General features: G+C 42.1%; 1 protein-coding gene across 2 annotated transcripts in view; it reads left to right on the forward strand.

The window, feature by feature from the left end:
• The first annotated feature begins 2,371 nt into the window (after positions 1-2,371).
• Positions 2,372-23,353, forward strand: part of RAD23B (RAD23 homolog B, nucleotide excision repair protein) — a 35,577-nt gene continuing 14,595 nt past the window's right edge. Inside the window, exons 1-4 of one of the 2 annotated variants that reach the window (XM_042866219.1) lie at positions 2,372-2,517; positions 14,404-14,485; positions 17,870-17,949; positions 19,870-20,123. In XM_042866219.1, coding sequence (XP_042722153.1) covers positions 2,452-2,517; positions 14,404-14,485; positions 17,870-17,949; positions 19,870-20,123 — 482 coding nt within the window. In that variant the 5' untranslated portion in view covers positions 2,372-2,451. Of the gene's footprint in view, positions 2,518-9,364; positions 9,447-14,403; positions 14,486-17,869; positions 17,950-19,869; positions 20,124-23,353 lie in introns of those variants that run through there. The other variant, XM_042866220.1, reaches the window with a different exon arrangement.

Here is a 23,353-nt window from a genome sequence, read left to right on the forward strand (position 1 = left end):
ATAAATATTATTCTTGACTCAATAATCCAGATTAATTGTTGCCAACTTCTGACATAATTTCCCTAGGAGCTCTTTGTAGGGCAGAGAGCAATCCATTCAACAGCTCCTCAGTGCAGCCATGCAGTTAGGAAGACCCTTTAGTGTTACACTGTCCAACTGCAGTAATAGCAATGCACTCACTATGTTATTTGCCACTCTAATGTCATACACAGTAATTAGTATTGTTTTGGAAATACTCAGATGTCTTGCCTTTCCAGTGCAGCTCTGCTGAGCTACAGAAGACCAGCATGCAGCTTTCAGCTTCCATTTGTGCTTGTTACTACAGCACAGACAGGACCAAAGACAGGACACAATCTCAAAATAAGTCTAAATATTAAAATAACTTGCAGTGAGACTGTACTCTGAAGTACTGTAAAATCCTCCTACTGTAAAAACGGCCCTTTCAGGTCCAGACATCAGCTAACCGTTCTCAGAGAAAAATATCGGTGCTTCTCATACCTAAGTCATTTTTATTTCCTTCCCTTCCAACTGTTTAGTGCTCCAAGGAAATCAATGATTAAGTAACTAAATTATTCTTGGATGAAAAGTTTTATTTACTTCCATACAAAATGGAAAAAAAAACCCAGCAAAACAAAAACCAAGCACTGACTTAAGAAGTACCATGAAACTACACTCAGTATACTCCGGAAAAATACCTCAATTCTATAAATGATAGAAACCAGCCTGAAAAAGGAATTTCAACCCTGCCACAACTTGTTTATGGAGCTGAAGGTTTTGAGCTACAGAAAACATCAAGAACCTGTTCATCTGAAGTGGGCTCCATACAGTGAGCTGTCCCTAAGTTCCATACCACTCTGAAGTGGAAAAACATTCAGCTTCTTTTCACCAACATTCTCTTTTTTTGCTCCAAGCTCAAAGTCACAAAAAACATCATCCTTACCGGTTCACAGCCTCTCCGGAGCTGATTCTCACTTATGTTAAGGCTTTTACAAGATTTCAGGGCAGAACCAAGCAACCACATGTAAATGAACACTCACCCCAACACAAACTGTGCAGAGCTGTTTTGTACTACAACCAGCAACCACAAAAATGAGGGTACGAGTAGTTTCCCTTCAACACAGTCTGAACAAAAAGGAGTAGTGAAACTAATACAATTGCTCAGCACAAAGTACTTTCATTTGCATTCATTCAGCAGAATGTACGTTGGACTGCTAAATGCTAAGTAGAGAAAAATATCCTTTCTATCTGCAAAAGAACTAAACCTGGGATCGAGCAACAGTGAAAGTGAGCAAACAGTGTATTTCAGGTTGTAAACAGTCATGCAAAAAATAGCAAGTGATATTTTATCTCAAGCCTCTAGTTCTGAATGGCGCTTTGCAACGCAAGCAAGCTACTGTGTGCTGCCAAGAACGCCGGATTCCTACCAGCAACACTCAGCAGTTTCTCTTTGGGTGCAGAAGCTCCGGGAGGCTCTGGCTGCCCAGCAGCTCAGGGGGGTGAGGACAGAAGCAGCACACCTGTGTGTACAGCCCACATGCACCCACACCCCGCTGCAGGGAGGCAGCCGCCCCTTCCCCTTCGCTCTGTGATGCACCTCAACTGCCTGCAGGAAGTTACTATGAAACTCCAAATAATGAATTAAAGCGTGACTTCTGTTAACGAAAATTATGGTGAGTGGCCAAGGCATGATTTAAGACATCCAGGGTCTATGCCCTATATTCACCTAGTATTAGCATCCTCTTTTGCCTTGAGGACCAAGAAAACGCAGTGCAAGGTCCCACACCTACAAATGGAAGCAGCTGTAAGGAACAAGGGCAGGTATTTCTCGTATCAGAGCAGCTGGTTCAACAGTGGGTTGAACGCTATGCACAGCAGGGATCGCTCTTCACTGCCTGAGGAATCTCGAGGGAAAAGGAGGTCAGCAGCTCCTCACGGGGCAGCAGTAACTCCAGCAGCAGCACCAGAAGGATCCAGCCACCACGCTGCCCGGTTAGTGTTGCCCGCCTCCATCCTAAGCAACCGGTCGCTCCAGTCTCTCCCGCGGCCCACCGCACCGCTGAGAACTCGATCCCACAGCCAAGGCAGTAGCCCCACCCGGCCACCGCACTACCTCACCGCCGCCACTGGCGGCCCCTCAGGCGCGAGGCGCCGGCGGGAAGCCCAGAAGCGCATGCGCCTGGCGCTTCCCAGCTCAGCGACGACGCACGCGCCACCCCCACGAGACGGCGCGTGCGCACTCCGCCCGTCCCACGCCTCCCCCCGCCCCTCCCCCGCTCGGCCCGCAGCCGTTACTCCTCGCACCCGCTGCCTTCCGCTCGCTCAGTCCCGGGAGCCGCCGCGCCTGCCCGGGGCCGTGAGGCGACAGCGCGCCGCCGCTCCGCCTCCACTCTTCCCGCTGTGCCGTGTCGTACGGCGACCCGGGGTGCCGGACGGCCCGCCGCCACCGCCGCCATGCAGATCACCCTGAAGACGCTGCAACAGCAGACGTTCCGCATCGACATCGATCCCGAGGAGACGGTGCGGGAGCGGGGGGGGATAAGGACGCATCCGCTTCTCCCGAGCTGTGGGCCTCTCCCCGTCCCGGGAGCGCCGTGCCCGAGCCGCGGCTGCGGGAGGGTGCGACGGGAGCAGGGTGGGCCGGGTTGCGGGGGAAGGGGCTGGGAGGACCGCGGGGCTACCGGTGAGCAGGGCGCAGGGAAATACTTTCCTTTGGGCCCGGCGGGGAGGCCTGGGCCGGTAGAGTTGCTGCGCTCCGGGCAGCTCGTACGCTCCGGCGCGGGGCAGGTGGGCTCCGCCGAGGCGGCGGCCGCGGAGAATGGCGGGAGCTCCGGCCCTCGCCCGTTCTGGGGGCACGGCGCTGGAGGGGGAAGGGGAAGCGGGGCGGTGGCACGCGGCTTCCCGCCGAAAAAGCACGAGCACAGAAAGCGGCGGGGCCGCCCCTGCCGCTCTACTGCTATGGGGGTGCGGGTGGGTGATTGCTGGCACGCTGCAGGTTGCTGGGTGCCTTCGGGAGCTCCTTGAGGGGAGGGAGTCCCGGGGAAGGTACTTGCGCACTTGTGCAAGTGCTTTCCTTGGAGCAGAACTGTGAACTGGGCCTGTGGAGGTGTCTGCAGCAGCCTTAAATTTGTGCTGTGCCTGCTGCTGCCAGGCCTGTTGGCTTGCCCTCCTCCGTCTGTAAAAACAATCCAGGAGGACAGCCAAAATCTGGTTGAGCTCGTTTGGCCCAACGGTGTGACGGGCAGATGGCGAATTGCTCGCTGAAGCATGTATTAGAAGCCACCAAGGATCTGAAACGTTGCTCTTTACTTACTGCTGGGAGAAATTCTCCTGTAATCTTACCTGCTCTTCTCTTCTTTGAGGAAAGTCTTGGAAAAAGGAGGGCAAGGGAAGGGCTGGGAGAATGTTGCCAGCCTGTGAGACAGCAAAATGCATCAGTAAGAAGTTATGTGATGTGAAACTTGCTTGCACCATCTGCATGCAGATGTGTTCCCACTGAGCTGCAGCAGCGACAGGAATGCTTCTTATGAGCACAGTCTGTTTGGCCTCGGCTAAGAGCAGGTGCTCAGGCAGATGCAACATGGTTAGGATTTGGGGAACACTCTCCATAAAGGTGTGCAGGATTAGGCCTTGGCTGTGTCAGTCCTTGAGGCGTCAAGGTGAAAATGTGTTTAAAGTTCCTAGGATAGTGTTTTAGAAAATTAAGGGCAGACTTACTGTAAAAAGTGCTGCGGATATTAGAAATTAATAAGGAGAATGGGGAAACTTTCAAACCCAGAGTACTAACCAAATGTCTGTTTGGGTTTTCTCAGACTTTGAAAAATACTACTTTTAGTAGATAGCACTGAATCCTTTAGGGAATTTTCTGGCATCTTTGAATAAATGTGTCCACTCTGAGAGTTCAGGGAACATTGCTTTTAGTCTTTGAACTACACTTGCATGTTTTGCTGCTGGAGGTAGACTTGTTTACTTGGAGCTGTGCCCTATGCTGTGACAAGGCCAAAAATGATCTAGTTGTGATAGGCTGGGGAAACTTGTTGCGCTAAAATTGGCTTCTGTTTCTAGCACTTTCTCCTTGCATTCTGTGTAAATATCAGTCTGAAGAGATTTGATGTTAGAATGCAAGACAGTATTCTAGCAAGAGTTTACGCTTGTAATAGAGAACTCTCATCAGTAGAAAGGAAAGCACTAAAATATACTTTCTGGGGAGAATATGAAGAAATATGCTTCAAAATAACTGATTTGGCTTCTTAAAGCTTTTACACAAAAGGTTGATTAATTTTCTGCTTGATCAGGCAGTTAAAATGTGTAGTTCAAAATGTGTTTTTAATAACCTGACTTTATTTTGTGCTGTTATGTTGTGAAGTGCTAGCCCACTGAGCCGTTTTACTGATGAAAAATCAGACTGAGAGGATGAAGTACTCTTGCTTTTGGAAGCAGTAGATAAGGACTGTCAAGTATTTTAATTGAATAAAAGTTGGGAAAAAAATTAGCCTCAGGCCATTTTGTCTGAGAGGGGTTATTATCAAATGAAGAAATTTTTGCAAGCGTGGCTTTTTCTGGGGGGGAAGGGCAGGAGAGGAGTCAAAGCTATAGGAGTACATCAGAATCAATGCTGTACTCATCGTGCTTTTTATAGAGGATGGATTTACTAGCTGTAGTAGTTCTAGTTCTGCACAAAGCAGTTCAGTACCTGAGCATTCAGACTTAACCAGGTCAAATCAGAATGTGCATTTATGGACGCAAGCTGGTTATTGTGCTCATTGACTAACTGTGAAGAGAATATGTTAAGCTATGTGTTAGAAGGGAATAAGTAGTCTGAAACTGATGCAGACCTGTCTAGATAAATCTCATCTGAACCGATAGGATTGGCATTACAAACTTCTAAGTGTTGTGCCAGTTATTGCTGTGTAAGTCTGAAATAAGCTTTTCTAAAAAAATTCAACAAATATTTTTAACATCTGTTTTAAAGTGAAATAGTAATTTTAAGCAAGGCTGTCCTGTTTCTTTATCAGTTTCCCTGTGCTGTTAGCCTTAACATCCTCACTGTCACAAAGGGGAGAAGTGAAAGATACATTCACTATGCGAAGAAAACTTTGCTAGTCTCATCCTTCTACGGTGGGCTTTTACATAAATGTTTTTTGACACAGTGAGATGCCTGCTTGTTTAACACTGCACAGGATTCACAGGATGCTTGGTTAGGGAATTTTGAACCTCTTAATATTCTCATGTGTACTTAATGTGCTTTATTGTTAGATGTGGAGAGATTTTAGGATGTGCAAATCATACCCTCTTGTACTGTGTTTTTGACATTCAGAAATTTAGGCTAGGTGTTAACCTAAGCTGTACTGAATATCCCAGGAGTGTGCTCCAACAAAAATCAGTCTCGTCTGTGTGTACACAGTGGGGTATGAGGGAGGGGAAAAGCAGCCCCATGGAAAGGAATGGGGGTTCTGGCAAGCAGGACATGAGGCAGCAGTGTGCCCTGGAGCCCAAAGGGCCAACTGTACCCTGGAGTGCAGCAAGCCTAGTGCTGCCACTGGGTAAGAGGAGGGGCTGCCCCCTCTGCTCCGTGCTGTGTACCCTCACATCCAGCACTGCATGCACGTTGGCTGCCGCAGTGTTGGAAGGGCATCAAGGTATTATAGGTGTGCAGAGGGGCAGCGCTGGAGCCTGTTTTCTGGTGACCGTGACAGGGCCTGAGGGAATGGCATGTTGCTGTGTCAGGGGAGGGGCCGCTGGGGTAGTAGGAAAAGGTCGCAGAAGGTATGAGTTTAGAGGGCTTGTATTTGCTGCTTGAGATTTGATAGATGACTCTGCAAAAAAACATTATTTTTGGTGATAAGCAGACTAAGTGTCAGGAAGCACATGCAGTTTTTTCATCATTTTAACACCTTGTAAGCACTACAGCATTTTAAAGTTATGCTCTATCCTACTAGGTTTTTTTTGTTTTATTAAGCATATGCTATTTCTGCATTTGCTTTTCTTCTGTAGTTAGTCTCTTCTGTTTAGTGTTGGAGTTTGACTTTTCAAGCAAGGAAAGTTCTTCAGACAACAAATTAAAGATCTAGACTTTAACATCTTCAATATGTACACTGGCCACTTGTTCCCAAGAGGAGTGAATTTCTATTAGAACAGTGTGGCAAAGACAGTATGGAAGACTGAGACTGTTATGTCGAAAGTAAATGAAAAGGCCTTGGCAAGCTTAGTGCACAAGCTGGGAGGAGGCTTTGGTGGTGCTAAGTATTCTACATAGGTAGGTACAACGGCAAATGGAAAGGTTGTCAGTGATTAAATTATAACACTGGCGTGAAAACAGGGGAATATTAATAGTTAATGAATTAGTTTGGGCTGGAAATGAGAAAAAGCTGTTTTTTTTTTTTAACTTGCCCATTTTAGCACAGAGTATAATCTGAGAGAAGCTGAAACTGCTGTGGGAGAGTGAAGGGTGTGAATTTGTTCTGTACACTTGGGTCATGGGAACTACTTGCCTAGAAGGAACTGTTCATGTCCTGCTTACTTAGCTGGCTGAAATAACTAAGGGCAACAGCTGGGCAGCTTAGCACTATCTGTTTCATGTAACCCATTTTCAGGATGTTCATCTGGGATGCACTCAGGGACTGGTATTTCTTTGGAAGACCTGTTTGGCAGTTAGGAGTTTATCAGCTGTAACTCTTAATTGAACAAATTGCATGGCATCATTCTCGAGAGGATTGTTCAGTATTTTGGTTGGTGGGGGATAGTTTTACATCTTAAATTCATAGGGAGCAGAAAAAATCAGCTTGTCATGTGAAGTGGCTCCTGCTGTGTATCTTCAGGCTAAGTGTTTATAGAGAGTGGGTCTCCCAGAAGCAGCCAACAGATACAGCAGTCTTTGGCTCTCTTTGGGAGACTTCAGGTCCTCCTAGGCTCAAGGTCCAGGAAGTGCCTGGCAGCCCTGTGAGAAACTTGAGGGTGTCTGCTGCTGTTAGGCAAGGATAAAATCAGGGACACCACTAGGGTCTGAGCCTGAGGAAGCTCCAGAGTCCTCTAGCAATCCATAAGGGTTTCTAATGGGCATAATTAACCATCTGGGGTGCCGGGAGCCTCTGCTGCAGCTGTCCTCTGATAAGGGAGAGTGAGGGCCTGAAAGAGGCCTGTCTAAGACCGTGGTCAACAAATAGCTTGCACAGCAGGTTGCATTCATAGGTGTCAGAAAGGGAGGCCAGCGGTTAAAGTTAGGTCCTTAATATGGTCTTGGATATGGTTATAGTATGCTGCAGTCAAGCAGGCATTGGAATACCTATCTCTGCTTGGGTGGAGGCTTCTGTTCATCCAGGGTTTCTGATGGCATATGCAGCCCTCCAGGTCCCTGACTCCAGAGGGTGCCTAGGCCTCTCTCTCTAAGGGTAGAATCTACTGTGCTGGAGGTGTGCTATCCTAGAAGAGCTGTGCTATCATATTAAAGATTTATGAGAACAGGTAAATATGTTGTGCTGTTTCAAAGACAATTAGTGGGGAATAGACTTATCAGCAAACATGCTATGGAGCGATGCCTCAGGCTGCTGAACAAGGGACATTGGGGTGTTAAAATCAGGAGAGATCACTAAATCAGCTAAATAAAGTTTAAGCAAGGTCACTTCCAATGCTTGTGAGTTTAGCAAGAAAGTGCTTGTAAGGTACCGCTATGGAAAAAGTGTCCCAAGCAATTGGTATTGTCCTGAATAAATGTGTACTTAGCATGCTACGGCGGCTCTAAGCTCCTGTACACCAGCAAACACTGGGGAACAAGCAAGATGAGTTACGTATGTGTACAGTTGCAGGGCTCTGATCTTACTAGCATGAAGGAGATGTGGTGGGATGGCTGACTGGAGTGTTGTAATGGAAGGATACAGACCTGAGGAGATGAAGAGGGAGTATTTTATTCTGTATTACTGGCTACCTGGAGTGTGTGGAGCTCTGCCTGGGTACAGATGAGGAGCTGACCAGTGGTTTATAGATTAAGATTTAAGAGAGGATGGGGCTAGGTGACATTGTAGTGAGGGTCTACAACAGGCCATCTTATTGGGAAGAATGAAAGAGGGTAGGTGAGTCACTTCGCAAAAGGATAGGAACAGCTTCATGTTCACACGCCCTCATGAGGGGCTTAAGACAGCCTGATATCTGTTGGCGGGGCAGCACAGCATGGTATAGCCAATCCAAGATATTGCTGGAATGTGTTATTGATAACTTCCTTCTTCATGTGCTAAAGGGAACCCCTGAGAGAGGTGTTGTGCTGGGCTTTGTTCTAGCCAACAAGAGGGAGCTGTTGGGGAATGTGAAGGTCAAAGGCAGCCTTGGCTTCAGTAGCTATGAAATGTTAGGTTTTCAAGGTGTTTAGGACGGCAGGGAGGATATATAGCAAGCTCATAACTGAAGACTTCAGAAAAGCAAACTAGCCTTTCCAAGGATCTTGTGAGAGTACTGTGGGATAAAGCCCTGAAGGGAGGAGGATCCCGAGAAATATGGCTGATATTCAAGGATCACCTCCTTCAAGCTCAAATGCAAAACATCTGGGCAGCTGTTATCAAGTTAGGGAAAACTAACAGAAATCAGAGAAAATAACATCTGGCCAAGGACAGTCAGGGCAACAAGAAGAACTTCTACAAGTACAAAAGGAAAAAGTGGGCCCTGTTCTCAAGAAAATAGATCTGGTTACCTGGGACAGTAAAAAGGCTGAGGTAATGAATGCCACTTTTGCATCAGTCTTTGCCAGCAAAGTTACACTTCAGGTCCCAGAGGCTGGGGGAGAGGCTGGAGCGAGAAAGGTGTATCTTTGTTGAAGGGAAATGCTTCAGCATTCCCAAGTCTATGAGCCCTCATGGGATGCACTCATGAGTGCTGAGATTGCTTAGAAGTGTGATTGCTGAAACACTTCCTACAGTTTTTGTTTGATCGTGGCAGTGAGGAGAAATGACTGAAGACTGAAGTAAAGCAGATACCTTGTCTTGTCTTCAAAATAAGCAAGAAGGAGGACCTGGTCAGCCTCAGCTCAGTCTTTGGAGAGGTGAGGGAACGGTCTTCTGAGAGTTCTAGAAGCTGTTTCTGTGCACATAAAGGGGAGGAAAAATACCAGGAGCAGTAAGCATGTATTCACCAAGAGGCAGTCATGTTCATACAGGCTGGGAAAAAGGAAGAAGGGGAGGTCATAGTGTACTGTTTGTCTTCCCAAAAAACTGTTAAGCGTGATAAGCCCTGCTTTCCAGGAAGCCTCTAACATTTGCCCACTGATGGGAAAGCAGTGAATTAACTCCTTGTTTTGCTTTGGTTGCACACACTGCTTTTGCTTTACAGTGATAAACTGTCTTTATCTCTACACAGGAGTTCTTTCTCACTTTCTCCTCCATCCTGCTTGGGGCGCATGAGCAAGAGACTGTGTGATACTCAGTGGCCTGCAGGATGGCTGATAAGCTTCTATAATGAAATCACTGGTATGATGGATAAGGGTGGGGCATCGGATGCTGTCTGCTTGGACTTCCATAAGATCTAGATGGTCTCCCATAAGACCCTCTTAGAGAGCCTGTTGAAGCGTGGGCTGCTTGTGCAGACAGTGTTTTATGTGAAAAAATGTCATGATTCTATGGATGTAGAAGTTTACTGTGCATCTTAAAACCTATTTTCCCAAATTAGCAGATCAATTTGCTGCTGCTGTTTCTTTCCAGAAAGTAATTTTTACTTAATAACTCTGCATTGATGATTATGTTAGTGTCTAGAAAATCTAAAGAGTTGGAGATATAACGTGGTAGAGGCAAAGTTCAGGTTATTACTGTTTTCAGTGTCTCATTATGCCTTTGGTTGGAAGCTACTGCTGCCCTTCTGAACAGTAGTGACAGGCTTCTCTTTTTTGCTTGAAAAATGAGCATTTATATTTCAAGTCTAAGCGAAGCTGATTCAGACTACTGTGTCTGACATAACTCAGGTGGTTTGGGGAGTGCTTCTTTTCTACTGATGTACTAGAAGCACAGGTATCATAGCTTCAGTGAGTGCCCAGACTTAAGTCACTCCAGCTAGAGCTACAAGAGGAAATTTTATCTTTAGCATCTTACTATTGAATTGGATGTATCAGTTATGTCTTTTTATTTCCTTGAATTGGTATTGTATTCTTTGCAGGTGAAGGGGATCGGGCCTTCAGGCTAAATAGTGGCTGAAATGAGAAGAACAGGCAGTTACTCTTCAGAAAAATACACTTTAGGGTGTGAGGAAAATATCTTGATCCAAGTGACAGTACAACCAAAGGAGAAGTGTTAGTGGACTTTTTGCTTACTGACACAGATGAGTTAATTGGAGGGGTCAGGACTAGTAGCTGCCTGAGCCACAGTGGTCATGTCCTAGTAGATTTCCATAACTTGAGGGATATGGGTCAGATGAAGACTAAAGTTACAGTCTTGAATTGTAGCAGATTTCCAGTTGTTTGAGGAATTATTAAATGGGACCTCCAGAGATTGCTGTTAAGGATTAAGGAGCGGAACAGAGCTGGCAGCTGTGTAAGGATATTGTTAGAGTATGAGAGCTCTCAATTCCCATGTATAAGAAGTCATGTAAGGAAAACAGGAGAGCAGCATGGATGAATAAGGATATCCTGGTAAAACTAATGTCTAAGAAGAAAATGCGTAGGCAGTGGAGCCAGAGGCATATATACTGGGAAGACTGTAGAGACATTGCCCAGATATGTAGGAGTAGGGTCAGGAAAGCTAAAGAACAGTTGGAACTGAATTTGGCAAGGAGTATGAATAATACTAAGAAGGGCTTTTGCTGGTACTTTGGTCAGAAAATGAATATTAAAGAAAGTGTAATCCCCACCTTGATGAGCAGGATAGGGGCTGGCAGCAACTGACATGGGAGATGGCTGATGTACTCAACAGTTTTTTGCAGGTTTTCAGAAGTAATCCCATTGTTCAAGTCTTTGATCCTCAAGACAGCGACTAGGGAAATTAAGTCCATTCTATTGTAAAAGGTCATTAAAAAAAGAAAAAAATAGTAATAAAACACCGGCTGTGAGAAGTAGGGTGTATAGGGAGTGTTTGGACTGTGAAAAGGGGATTCCGCTGCTGGTGTCTTGTGTATGTGAACACCATCCTGTGCTCTGAGCTGTGCTCAGGGTAGAAGTCTAGCAGGAAGTGCTCCCGCTGGAGGTTATGGGTTGACAGTTTCAATTGGGTAGAATGAGCTTGTAGGAAAGTCAGCACTGACCCCTGCTCCACTGAAGCCAGCAGAAGTTGTATGTAGAAACTGAGTTTAGTGTTAACTGAAGGAAACTGGAAACTGTAAAGGGACTTGTCCTTGCATCTTGGGCATTGACATTTTGGAGAAGCAGTTGTTATAATGATCCATGAAAACATTGATGAGTATTTGGCATTGCACCCTTTGGGGCAATGGCCTGGTCTCTCAGAAGGGGTGTGGATAGTAGAACAGCAGAATCACTGTTGATTGTGCTGGCTGCTACTCGTATGGAGCAGTGATGACAACATCAGAGATAATATATAAAAGAACTGAAGAGTCAGAGTGGTTGTCTAAACTCATTCACTCTTCAGCACCTTCATCCCGCTATTGTGAACCCCAGCGGGTTTTTAAGATTAATAGTTGGTTACTAAGGTTTACTTACTGAATGTGATGTAAAACCACCCATGAGTGCAGCATTTCCAAATGTGCTACTACTATAGCATGAATATGAAGCAAAGAGTACTGCTTATTATTTGGTCATCATCACAGCTAACACATTTAACTTAATTTTGTTGGCAGTACTGTTTCTCTGTATGTGGAGAGGTGTGCTGTACACCTCCAGCCACGTGCCAGAAGGAAGACAGCATAACCTTGTCTGTTGAAATGGGCTTGCACAAAAGGCTTTGAGTGAGGGCAGGTCGCTTGCAGTGTGTCAGTGATATCGTTGCACATGAGTTGGACAGCAAAAGCATCCTTGTAATTTGCTGTTAATATTTTACCAAAGTAAGGAACTCCTTTACATGGGGGGTTCAATTATTGTGTATAGTTACAATTATTGTGTAGCAGTTAATGTGTGTGTTTTGTCTGTCCCAACCTAAATTATATTTAGCTGTTAAGATGTTTCTATTTGAGACAGCAGACTTTTAGTTTTGTTCCTTGTAGGAAAAAAAATAGAAGTATTCTGGAATAGAACTAAAACATGAGGAAAATAGAAGTCAGGAGATGTCTGAAAACAATAGCTTGACTGAGTGCAGAGGATGTGAAGTGAGCCTTAAATTTCACTGTCAAAAAGGATCACATTATATTATTTTTCTAATCTATGGCAAACCCAGTGACTAAGTGGAAGGAGCATTTTTGAGACATCACTCTTTGAGTCATTAGTACAAGTACAGAAGTACATGAAATAGGTAAGCAGTATGTTAAGATGTAGGCTTCTAGAACATGCCCTTTCAACATGATTTGACAGTTTTCCCTGGTGGAGCAGGGAACTTCAGTCAGTGCTGGTACATAATGTTGAATTCAGAAAAATTGCTTTGCATATCCATGGCCTAGGCAGAACTGTTGTGTTGTGAGCGACTGTCAGCTTGAAGTAATAACTGGGTAGGAATTCATAACTTCAGTTTTTACTTCTTGGGAGAAACAACATTAAGCCATTAAACAAGCAGAAATGCAGGGGTAGAGTGGACCTTTGTCAAACTAAATGCAAGAGAATGGCGATGCTATCAGTGAATTGTTAGTATTAAATGTCTTGGAGAGATACCTAGTTGTGAGCTGCTATTAATTTTGCTGTGGAAAAGCAAGTGACTAGCTGGAGGTGGATCATAAAGCTTTTGTCAGGTCCTGAAGTGGCGCACTCAGTAAGGGTACCAATAGTGTCTCTTTCCAACTGCTGAGGGGGAAAAAAGAGTTGGGTTCTTATTTCAGCATTGTCGCACAGACAGCATCATATCTTGTCCTCTGTATCTTTCTATCACTAGTGATTTAATCACCTATATTGGGTGCAGGCTTGGGTATTAGGTTTGATTCTGAAGACCTGTTCTGTGAGGTAATAAAGCATGGTAAAACAAGCGCTTCTTTTTATATTACTGTTGAAAAGATGCAGCTTCTTTGTCAGTGTTCAAATTTCATCAGTCCTTGGTGGACAGGGATTACTGTGATAAGGTGCCTCACAAAATCCAAGAGGAAGAGGAAGGGGGGCTGCTGAAAAGAAAAGGAGAAAGATAATACAAAGGTCTAAGACATTCACAGAAGAAAGATGTGAAGTTAGGAAGTATGGCTGCGTGTTGAGTGGATGAGAGATCTTAATTTTGTTGAAAAGTTGGCCTTTGTGAGTCTCAGTAAATTTAGCTTTGACATGTGAAAATGTTTTAGTGTATTTACTACTTAAGCAACCCTAGCAGTGAACTACTGCTTTAAAAATTAACAAAAATGATAATTTTGCAATTAATCCATGGTGCAAAAAAAATGGTTAGTCTAGTCCAGCTGTCAGGTTAAATGCATTCTCCCATGTGTAGCTGGTTAAATTGCTAGATAGGAACTTAATAACAGGATCAAGCTTTTAATTAAAAAAAAAAAATTATGAATATACAGGAACACAGAAGGTGGTATTACTTTGGATTAATCAGTTCATAATCGGCTGTCTTTTGTATCTGTATTGGGAGAATCTGCCAAGAAGCAGGAATGAATATTTTGATGCAGGCATTAAAATATGATTGCGAATGTGTTAGTACAGACATTTCTACAGGAACAACCTTCATCTGTCTGTGTTTTTATGTTTCTGTATGTTTATGTTTTATCTCCTCGGTTATTGTATTGTAATGCAATCTTTCTGGAGAAGATGATCACAAAATTAATTTTGTAGGCTTAAATTTGATACGCAAAGGTCTGCATATTACCAGGAAGGGAAAAGAGTTGGAAGCTACTTCTGTAAAATGAACAACGAGAGAGTTTGCACAAATTGCTGCTTATCAGGGGTTCTGGTAATCCCAGTGAGTTAAATCAAATGTCATGGTGACCTTAACAAAAGTAAAGCAATAACAAATAAAGCAAGCCATCAAACATTCCATAAAGAGTCATTATGATAAATGTTTCAGCTGTGCATGGTCTGCCCCCAGCATTCAAAGAACAGAAAATGGAAGTAGGCAGAAGTATTTTCTGCCCAAATTTCTCAACTTTTCATTGTATTATAAGCTTGTGCTTAATCTAATGCAGTTAAGATGAGGGAGAAGAATTTTATGGATAAATGTGTTATTTGTAGGGGGTACACTTCATACTGATAAAGTGTCTGTGCTGATGTCTTTGGAAGACTGCTGTACTTTATCAATGAAGTACATAAGATTTAACTGCAAATTACTTTTTAGTAATAAAATTGTATGGAACAAAGTACACTTAATGTTTATATTGTAAACCTATGGTTTTTTTTTTTAAAACAAGACTTCTATGCTTTAGGTGAAGGCGCTGAAAGAGAAGATTGAATCAGAAAGGGGGAAAGATGCTTTTCCAGTTGCTGGTCAAAAACTAATTTATGCAGGTAATGAAGATTTTGAAAATACTTTATCTGAATTTACCATATTTGTTATGCTTTGATTTGGATCTTAAGTCTTATAAAGATAAGTTCTGAAACATAAACTAAGTTTAAGCAAAAAAAAACCCAACCCAACAGATCTCATTGCTAAAGAGAATTCCTAACTTTAAATAAAATTCTTTCAGGTTTTAATGTATGTATGTGTTTCTGTTGTTACCTCTCTTCTTGTAACGTGATATGCTAATGGCTTCACTTACGGATGATGTGAACTAGGTGGAATTGAAATGGCTTTTGTTACAAGAAATTGGGACTTAGTTAACTCTTACCTTTCGAGACTGACAAAAGAAAACCATCACCAAAACTGTTTTTTCTAGTTTCAAGTGTTCTTGTTTTTGTAATTTGTGGTACTTCCAGACAGTCATTTAAAAGTGTGTGTTCTGTGGTAGCAAAAAGCAGATAAAGATGCAAAATTAATCCTTTAGTACTAACATAGTTCACTGAGATTTATGCTAATATTTTCCTGCTACTTTTTTACCTCAATGATTATTAAATCACAGAGCCAGTTCTTGCTTTCGCTTTAAGTCAGAATGCAAAACATTTCATCACAAAACCCACAGTTCTGCTTTTTTCTCTTACATTGTGCCTGAATGAAATTTTGGCAATTTTTTTTTTTTTTCTCCCTGGTCTTACTACTTTGTAAGCAGTACTAGTTTTTTGCTGGTAATAAGCTGAATCACAGAATCACTCAGGTTGGAAAAGACCTACAAGATCACCCGGTCCAACCATCCACCTATCACCAATAGTTCTCACTAAACCATATCCCTCAACACAAAATCCAGATGTTCCTTTAACATCTCCAGCATCGATGACTCCACCACCTCCCTGTGCAGCCCATTCCAGTGCCTCACCATCTTTCCTAACGTCCAGTCTGAATCTCCCCTGATGCGGCTTGAAACCATTCCCTCTAGTCCTATCTAGATAGGACTACTTATGATAGAAGGGTGGTAATCAGAAGAGAAGTCAGAAATCTGTATTTGTCAGAACTTCTCACAACTCTTTTTCTTAGCAAAGTTCATCCATGTCCTTAAGTAAAGAAAATGCACATGAAGGTGAAGGCGAGAGTCCCATATATAATTAAGGCATATAATAGGCCTTGTACAATACATATAATCATATTACATTTTTAATAATTTATGATTCAAAAAAATAAATTGGATTGCATAAGATCATAGAATATGGTTTGTGTATTCTCTAAAGCCACAATCTATCTGCATGCACTGTATCACAGAATCACAGAATGGCCAGGGTTGGAAGGGACCCAAGGATCATGAATCTCCAACCCCCCTGCCACGTGCAGGGCCACCAACCTCCCCATTTAATACTAGACCAGGCTGCCCAGGGCCCCATCCAGCCTGGCCTTGAACACCTCCAGGGACGGGGCATCCACAACCTCTCTGGGCAGCTGTTCCAGCACCTCACCACTCTCTGTAAAGAACTTCCCCCTGACATCCAACCTAAATCTCCCCTCCCTCAACTTAAAGCCATTTCCCCTTGTCCTGTTGTTATCTACCCTTTCAAAGAGTTCATTCCCCTCCTGTTTATAGGCTCCCTTTAGTACTGAAAGGCTGCAATGAGGTCACCGTGCAGCCTTCTCTTCTCCGTGCTGAACAAGCCCAGCTCCCTCAGCCTGTCTTTGTAGGGGAGGTGCTCCAGTCCCCTGATCATCTTGGTGGCCCTCCTCTGGACCCTCTCCAACAGCTCCCTGACTTTCTTGTCCTGGGGGCTCCAGACCTGGACACAGTCAGGGGGACTTAGGGGGACAGTCACCTCCCTGTTTCTGCTTGGCCACCCCTCTTCTGATGGAGAAGTTCTTGTATGATACACAAGATTCTGTATGATGCACAAGCATTAGAAGATGTAGAAAATAACATACAGAATGAAACTTTATTCTTTGTAATGATTCTCTCATATTTGCATAACGACATCATGCTTTTGATTAATTTTTTTTTCTTGGAGAAGAGATACAAGGTTGTATTGATATTTTTACATTTAAATGGATTTAAGTCTTTCCATATTTTGGTGAAAGTGTAAGTGATAGCACCTTGCTATTTCACCTGTACCTGATGAAAAAGCACTCATTTGTAACTAAAACAGTTTCTTATTTAAAAAAAAAAAGGCTAATTAGCAGTGAGGTAAATCTTCTGTTGTCATCCGTACTAGCATAGAATCTAAAACCCCTGAGAACAGCATGTCCTGAGAAGCAAGCTCCTTCCCTGAAGTGCTGGAAGAATGTAAATAAGCCTGTATAGGTTCTGAGTCAGATGCTGCACCATCTGCTACATGCATTACCATTACTGCTACTACCTTACGCATAACATATTCTTGGTCATTTGACCTGAAAGGCCATGGTGGAAACTGCGGGGAATGGGGCAGTTGCACCTCATTTATGTTTTAAGAACTGTAATGTGTATGTATGTCTTAATTTCCTTGCAATCAGTAAAAGGATGTCTTGCTAGATACAATTAAATGGTGTATTATGCTACAGTTGAGAATGGTTGTGAAAATTTGTATTTTAATGCTGAAATGGGGAAGTAGCCATTGGCATGTATTCAAAAAATGAATCAATCAAAGCCATGAAATACATACTGAAAATTCTGTAGTAGAATAAGTAAGTATTATAAAACTTACTGTTGAATATTCAGTTCTGATTTTTAAGTTCTTGTAGAAGTGAGGTAAATAGCCACAGTACCATCTCTGCTTATGAAACGTAGGAAGTGGTAGTGTAACAAAAAAAAAAAACTTCTGTCCATGGGTAGCAGATGTGCAGCAGTTCCAGAATTTTCTAATGCTTTAGCCTTCTTTTATGAATAATTTTTTGAAGTTCTGAAGTCATGAATCTGCGTCATGCGGATAAACTATGGCAGGCAATAGTAGATAGTGTAGTAAATTTGAAGGGCTAGCAGAAAAGAGCAGACAGGGGTTTTCTTGCTGTGTATTGTGTATGTAAATAGATATAAGTTATTCTGTTTGGCTTACTGTATGCCAATACCTTTTCTCTGCATTACTTGTATCTGCGTTTACAGAAAGATTTGTTCTACTGTTGACTTTACACTTCTGTTTTAAATGACTTAAAAGCATATTCAAAACTTAAGAGGAAGTGTCAGACTGTAGCAAAGCAGAGTTGCAGCTAACAATGGACATCATCGGAGGAAAAATAGTTGGAGCCGTACTGCCAAAGCTTAATGGCTGAAACACTTCAAAATTACTAAGTTCATAAGTATGCAAAAGACTTACTTTTATATGCTTTTGGATCTGTGTTTATGTGAGGGAATACCAAATCTAATAACCCATTACGTGACTTCTTACAGATTTTCATGTTTCATTTGCCAGGTAAAATTCTTAATGATGATACTGCTCTTAAAGAGTACAAAATAGATGAGAAGAACTTTGTGGTGGTTATGGTGACAAAAGTGAGTAATCCTTATTCTTGGAAGGAAAATTCCTTTCACTTTTTTTTTCATTGTTTTTACGTACCAAAAGCAGTGGAAACTTGTTCTCTGAAGGTTTTATTCTACATTAATGTAACTGTTTGAATAGATTTGGTCCCTCCAGAGCTTTGCTTAAGAGGAAGAAAGGAAACTAGGTAAGTTTGTTACTCAATTGTCTATACAGAATCTATTCCAGTCTTGCCATGTTGCTTTTCAAAACTCAATGGCTGTTTCTTTTGTCAAGCACAGAAGCTTAAACCTGGTGGATTAACAGAAAAGTTCCATCAATAAATCTGAGTCTTGAAGAGCTGCACTGGCAAATTAAAGGAAATGGCTGTGACGTGTGCTTGATGTGTCTCTGCTTTTGACCAGTTATTAGATTGCTGTTGGGGAAGCAAGACACTGATTATCTGTTTCTTCCAGACATTTGGGGTTTGAATTAAACTGTCTTCATCAATGTCTTGAGATATGAGGGTAACTGGAGTTAGATGTCCTCTTGAGGAAGAAAACCTATATTCATTTGCACTTCACACGTGTCCAGTATTAATTCCTAAGATTCCTCATTTGAATGTAGCTGTTGCTGCACTTGTGAGTAAATAAATTTTCTAGTCTGTGGTATGCAATTTGTGGCATTTATCAGTAGAAGCAGATACGTTTTCAGAGTATGCTTTTCATTTTGCTTATAGTATGAGAGACAAAGAGCCAACAAAAACTGCTAAATACAGTACTTTTTTATGTCAACTAGTGTTTCAGTGTTTAGCAGTTCTGAAGTATTACAGCCTTTCTGTTCAAGTTCAGTTTACCTACTTGTGAATCGATCTTGGGTAAGAGATGCCTGTTGCATCAGCACAACTGCAAACTTTTTCTAATGATCAGAATTACTGACTTTTTTTTTCTGTGAATGCATGTTAAAGGCATCTTTACTGTACCTGCTGGAAACTGTTCAATTTCAGACTTTCAGACAAAGGGAGGAAATATTTTCCCTAATTATTAAAAAAAAAAAAAAAGTTAAACAAAAAAAACCCCCCACACACAAAAACATTGTCTGAAAGTAGTTCACTTAGAGTAAGTAGCTGTGTTATGCTATTTCTCATGGTGAGGTGAGGATGTGGCCAGACCATGAAGATATGTGTAGATAAGGGACTACAGGGATTCGACTTTCAAAAATTCAATTCCAAAAGTGATTTCTTTCTGATGGATTTAGTACTATATCAGAAATTCATGTTTCCAATAGTTAGGCATGAAGATTAAAGCACAGTTGTGCAAATATGAATTTCTTGCGGTTGGTCTGATAGTGCTTGATTCTGCTGGACTTCCAGTACTTACAATCAAACTCAAGCATGTGAAGTGTTATTTGTGTGATGCTGTTAATCAGTCAACAGTGTGTAAGTTAAGCTTGTTACGGGTGAAGCTTAAATTTATTACCCTTAACTCTTAGCATCTAGTTTTCCAGAAAACAGTATTAATAATGAAAAGAGATTTCTGTCTTTATCACTTCTTTGCAAACATGAGTGGTGAAAAAACCATATGTTTATTGTGCTCGTCAGATGTCTTCTGACAACTGTTTCATCTAAAAAATGCACTTCTGCAAGACACAAGATTGTTCTCATGTTTAGAAATGCAGTTGGTAAATATTTGGACCTCACCTTTGCATTTCACATCATACGTGAACAGTGAGTGCTTAGGTGTCTAAATAAGTACTTGAGTGACACTACCAGTTGCCAATTTAAGCACAAAAAAATGTGTAGATTATCTTGGAACATATTAATATTATGGTTGTGTTTGACACTGCTGCCTCAACAATAGATGGTTATAATAGAACTTAATCATTGTATTCACTATAGGAAGCATTAGTTTAATAGCTTTGTTGTGTCGTGTCTGAATTCTCTTGTCCTCCAATAGCCCAAAGCAGCAACTGCAACTACAGCAACTCAGCAGACTAATTCCACTACTGGCATTAGTGTAACAACTGCAGATCCCACACCAGTCTCTGCACCAACTCCTGCAGCTGCTCCTGTGCCAGTTCCTGTCCCTACCACTCCAGCACCAGCTGCAGTTGCTTGTGAATCTGCACCTGTGAGTACTCCTAACGAAGAAAAGCCAGCAGAAAAACCACCAGAGGCACCAACTGCTGTCAGCCTATCATCAAATGAAAGGTATGAATGGACCGCCAAAAATGGCTTCTCCATTTCAGTTGCTTCTAGTTCTGGCTTTGAGTTTTCCGTTACAGTATTAGTCCAATCCTGTTTTCTGTTATATGTAACTTTTCTTCTTGTCTGTAACTTCAGTCTCTGACTCAGCTACAATATTACTTTATACTTTTTCACACGTGGGAATGTGGTCTTTTGACTGAACCTGTGGAATGGGGAATTTAATGTCACAGGAATAGTTCTGCCTTCAGGTGTTTCAGAGTGACTGTGGCCCAAAATTTGTTATAGTGATATTCAACTGTGTGGAGAACTTCTGTTACCAAAGCTTTTCAAAGGGGTGTGTCCTCTCTTGTTCATAGAACTCTGGTTGTGTTTTGAATCATTCGTCATACTGGTTAGCTTTGAACCATGCTCTGTATTGCTCTTAACTTTTAGAAAGAGCTTTTTTTTATTTTTTTCCAAAGCATAAATTAAAACATTGTTCTTAATCATGTAATAACTTAAATCCACAAACTTATTCTGACTAATACTTGGCCAATATGCAGGTAGCTGTGAGAACTGGGATACCTTTTAACCTCAGTTCTCAACATTCAGGAAAATCAAGTGCAAAGTTAGAGGTTACCTCCCTGTTCTATACTCTGGACTTTGCTCACCTGAATTTACATAAGTGTTGCATGGGATTAGAATCGTGTTAACTATAGTTTAATGGCCTTTGAGTGCTGCTTAGCATCAGGTCTTCATTTTTCATATTGGTTTGCAATTATTTTTGTATTATTTACGTGAATACCAGTGCATAGGACATTAATTTTTGAAATGGTTGTACTTAAATGCTATCCAATATTGATTTGTTGTTGAGGAAGCAAAACTTTTAATTGGCTAATGTCCTGAAAATCTTAGAACAGATTCCATGCACTAAATACCTTAATTGTTGATTTAATTTTGCAAAAAAATTAATTTGAGAAATTACTTCTGTTCATAACAAGTTAGAAATGAGTCTTCAATTGTCAGTAGAATAACTTAAAATTCTTAATGAGTGCTTTTTTTGCTCTCAGTTTGTACAGTGGGTTCAAAGATAAAATTATATCTTTAGTATTAAAACAACTTTCCATGTTTTTCATGTAGAGACTGCAGTGTTGTAAAACCTGCAGTAAGGGAGTCTCAGTGTAAATACATAAGGAGAAAGCAAAAGAATACCTGAGAAATACTCTGTTATTACCTGCCTTGATTTTTTTGCTGACAACTGCTTGGTTTTGATTTGCTTTAGAAGCTAAATTACTGAGGCTGATAGAGCATGTTTGTTGTTTTTGTTTTTTTTTTTTTTTTTTACCCTTGGCCTGGCCAACTATTTTTCTCTTTTGCCTTTAATCAATTGCAGTTGTAAATCTGAGTAGTGATAGATAGTGAGACATACTTTGTTACCTGTCGTATTTCTAATGTCATCTTCTGAAAACTGATTCAGTATAGTATGATCTTACACTTGCTGTTGTTAGGAGTTGCCAGCTCTGTAGCCTGATTTAGATGTGAAGTAGCTGCAGCTTCATGTCCCCAGGACTGTTAAGTACTGAGATGGAGCACATGGTCCCTGCACACAGTATATCTGTACCTCTATGTATGGCTGGCTGTGCAGATCAGCAAAGACCAAAAAAAAAAAAAAGTACTCAAGCAAACATACATCAGCAGCAATCTCATGCTCATACTCAAAGGCAAAGCTTAGTACTGAAGAATACACACGTATACCCAGAAAATGAATCCATCCAGTAGCTGACCATAATCTGTTCTGATAGCTGAATCCTAGATTTCCCGGTCTCTCCAGTCATTGGTGCTTGTACAAACAGCCAACCTCCTGAGCCCAGCAAACCCATTCTAGCTATTCATATTCTGTACCTACTCGTATGCACATACACACAGTGGATCTGTTGTGGCTGTAGGCATGCGTTGTACCAATACCTAGTCCCTAGATGTTCTGCTCTCTTATGCATGGATACACAAAAAAATGGGTCTCTCTGCTACCTGACTGAGGCTAATGCCCTTACCTGTAGCTGATGCTCAGGTGCTACTGTCCTTCCAGCAGCTGACTCTGATTCCTGGCCATTACATACCTGGCTCCCACGCCTCTTATCCTGCTCAACAGCTGGTCAGCCTTGACATTCACTGGTGAGTGCATGCCAACGTACACATCCCCATGCAGCGTGCATGCACTCCAATTTCTTCAGTTTGATGTAGGCCCATGTGGTCCATCCCTTCTTCAGTTGCTGGCATCTAGACCTCCATACTCTCTTGTATATTAAATGGATGCACTCTTGGTAATGGAAAAATTATTTAAGGTTATGCCTAGGACAGGCTGGTGATCAGGTGCAGGGCATGGCCAGTCAAATACTGTTTATGTGTGACTGGTCCTTTTCAGTTGTCTTTTCTCCCTCTTCTTCACCCCATACTTTTCATTCACAGAGCGCCTTACTATTTCCCTTTCCCTGCCTTTCATTCTTCCTCTAGATAGTCATGATAAGTCTTTCACAACCTCCAAATGCTTTTTCTGGCCACACATGGTGAGTCCCATCACCCTGTAGGCAGTAGTGCCCGTGGTGACCTGGAGATCATCTCCTGTTGACCCACTGAGGGTGTCACCCCCAGCCCATCAGCCTGATGAGCTTCAGCTTGCAGCCCAGGAAAGAGCTGAGACAGGGTCTCCTTTGGCTCTAAGTGGGCTATCGGGGTTCATCTGCCTGCTGTTGTACCTCTGTGCTCTTTGGTGAGTCTTTTCTCCTGTAACATAATAATTTTGATACTTTGAGAGAAAATAATTGCAAATACCAGCAATCTGTTTTACTGGAAAAGTAAGATACTGATATTTTAAGAAGTGCTTCCCAATGACCTCCTTGGGTCCTTGCTGAGATCAAACCAAATTATACCATTGAATAAGGGGAGGTAATTAAGGAGACCGCTGTCTGCTTTGAAAAACCTTGTTCTCCCTTTCTTTAAAACATTCTAGCAAACAGATGGCTAATCCCTGAGCCAGATGGGCAAGAACCAAAATATTGGGGGGTAGAGGGAGTGGTTGGTCTATCAGTGTTAAAAGTGGTAGTATTGTAAGTTTCTAAAATCTAGTCTTACTATATATCCAATTTAGAGCTCTTTGGAAAACCTTTTTATTCCTTTAAAAAAAAAAAAGCAAAAGGGGCCACTTAAGAGTTACAGCTGCTGCTGCTTTTTTGAAAAAAAAAAAAAAAAAAAAAAAA

This window comes from Lagopus leucura, unplaced genomic scaffold (genome assembly GCF_019238085.1).
Source record: "Lagopus leucura isolate 7727_CA_CO unplaced genomic scaffold, USGS_WTPT01 Super-Scaffold_810, whole genome shotgun sequence".
Classification (NCBI taxonomy): domain Eukaryota; kingdom Metazoa; phylum Chordata; class Aves; order Galliformes; family Phasianidae; genus Lagopus; species Lagopus leucura.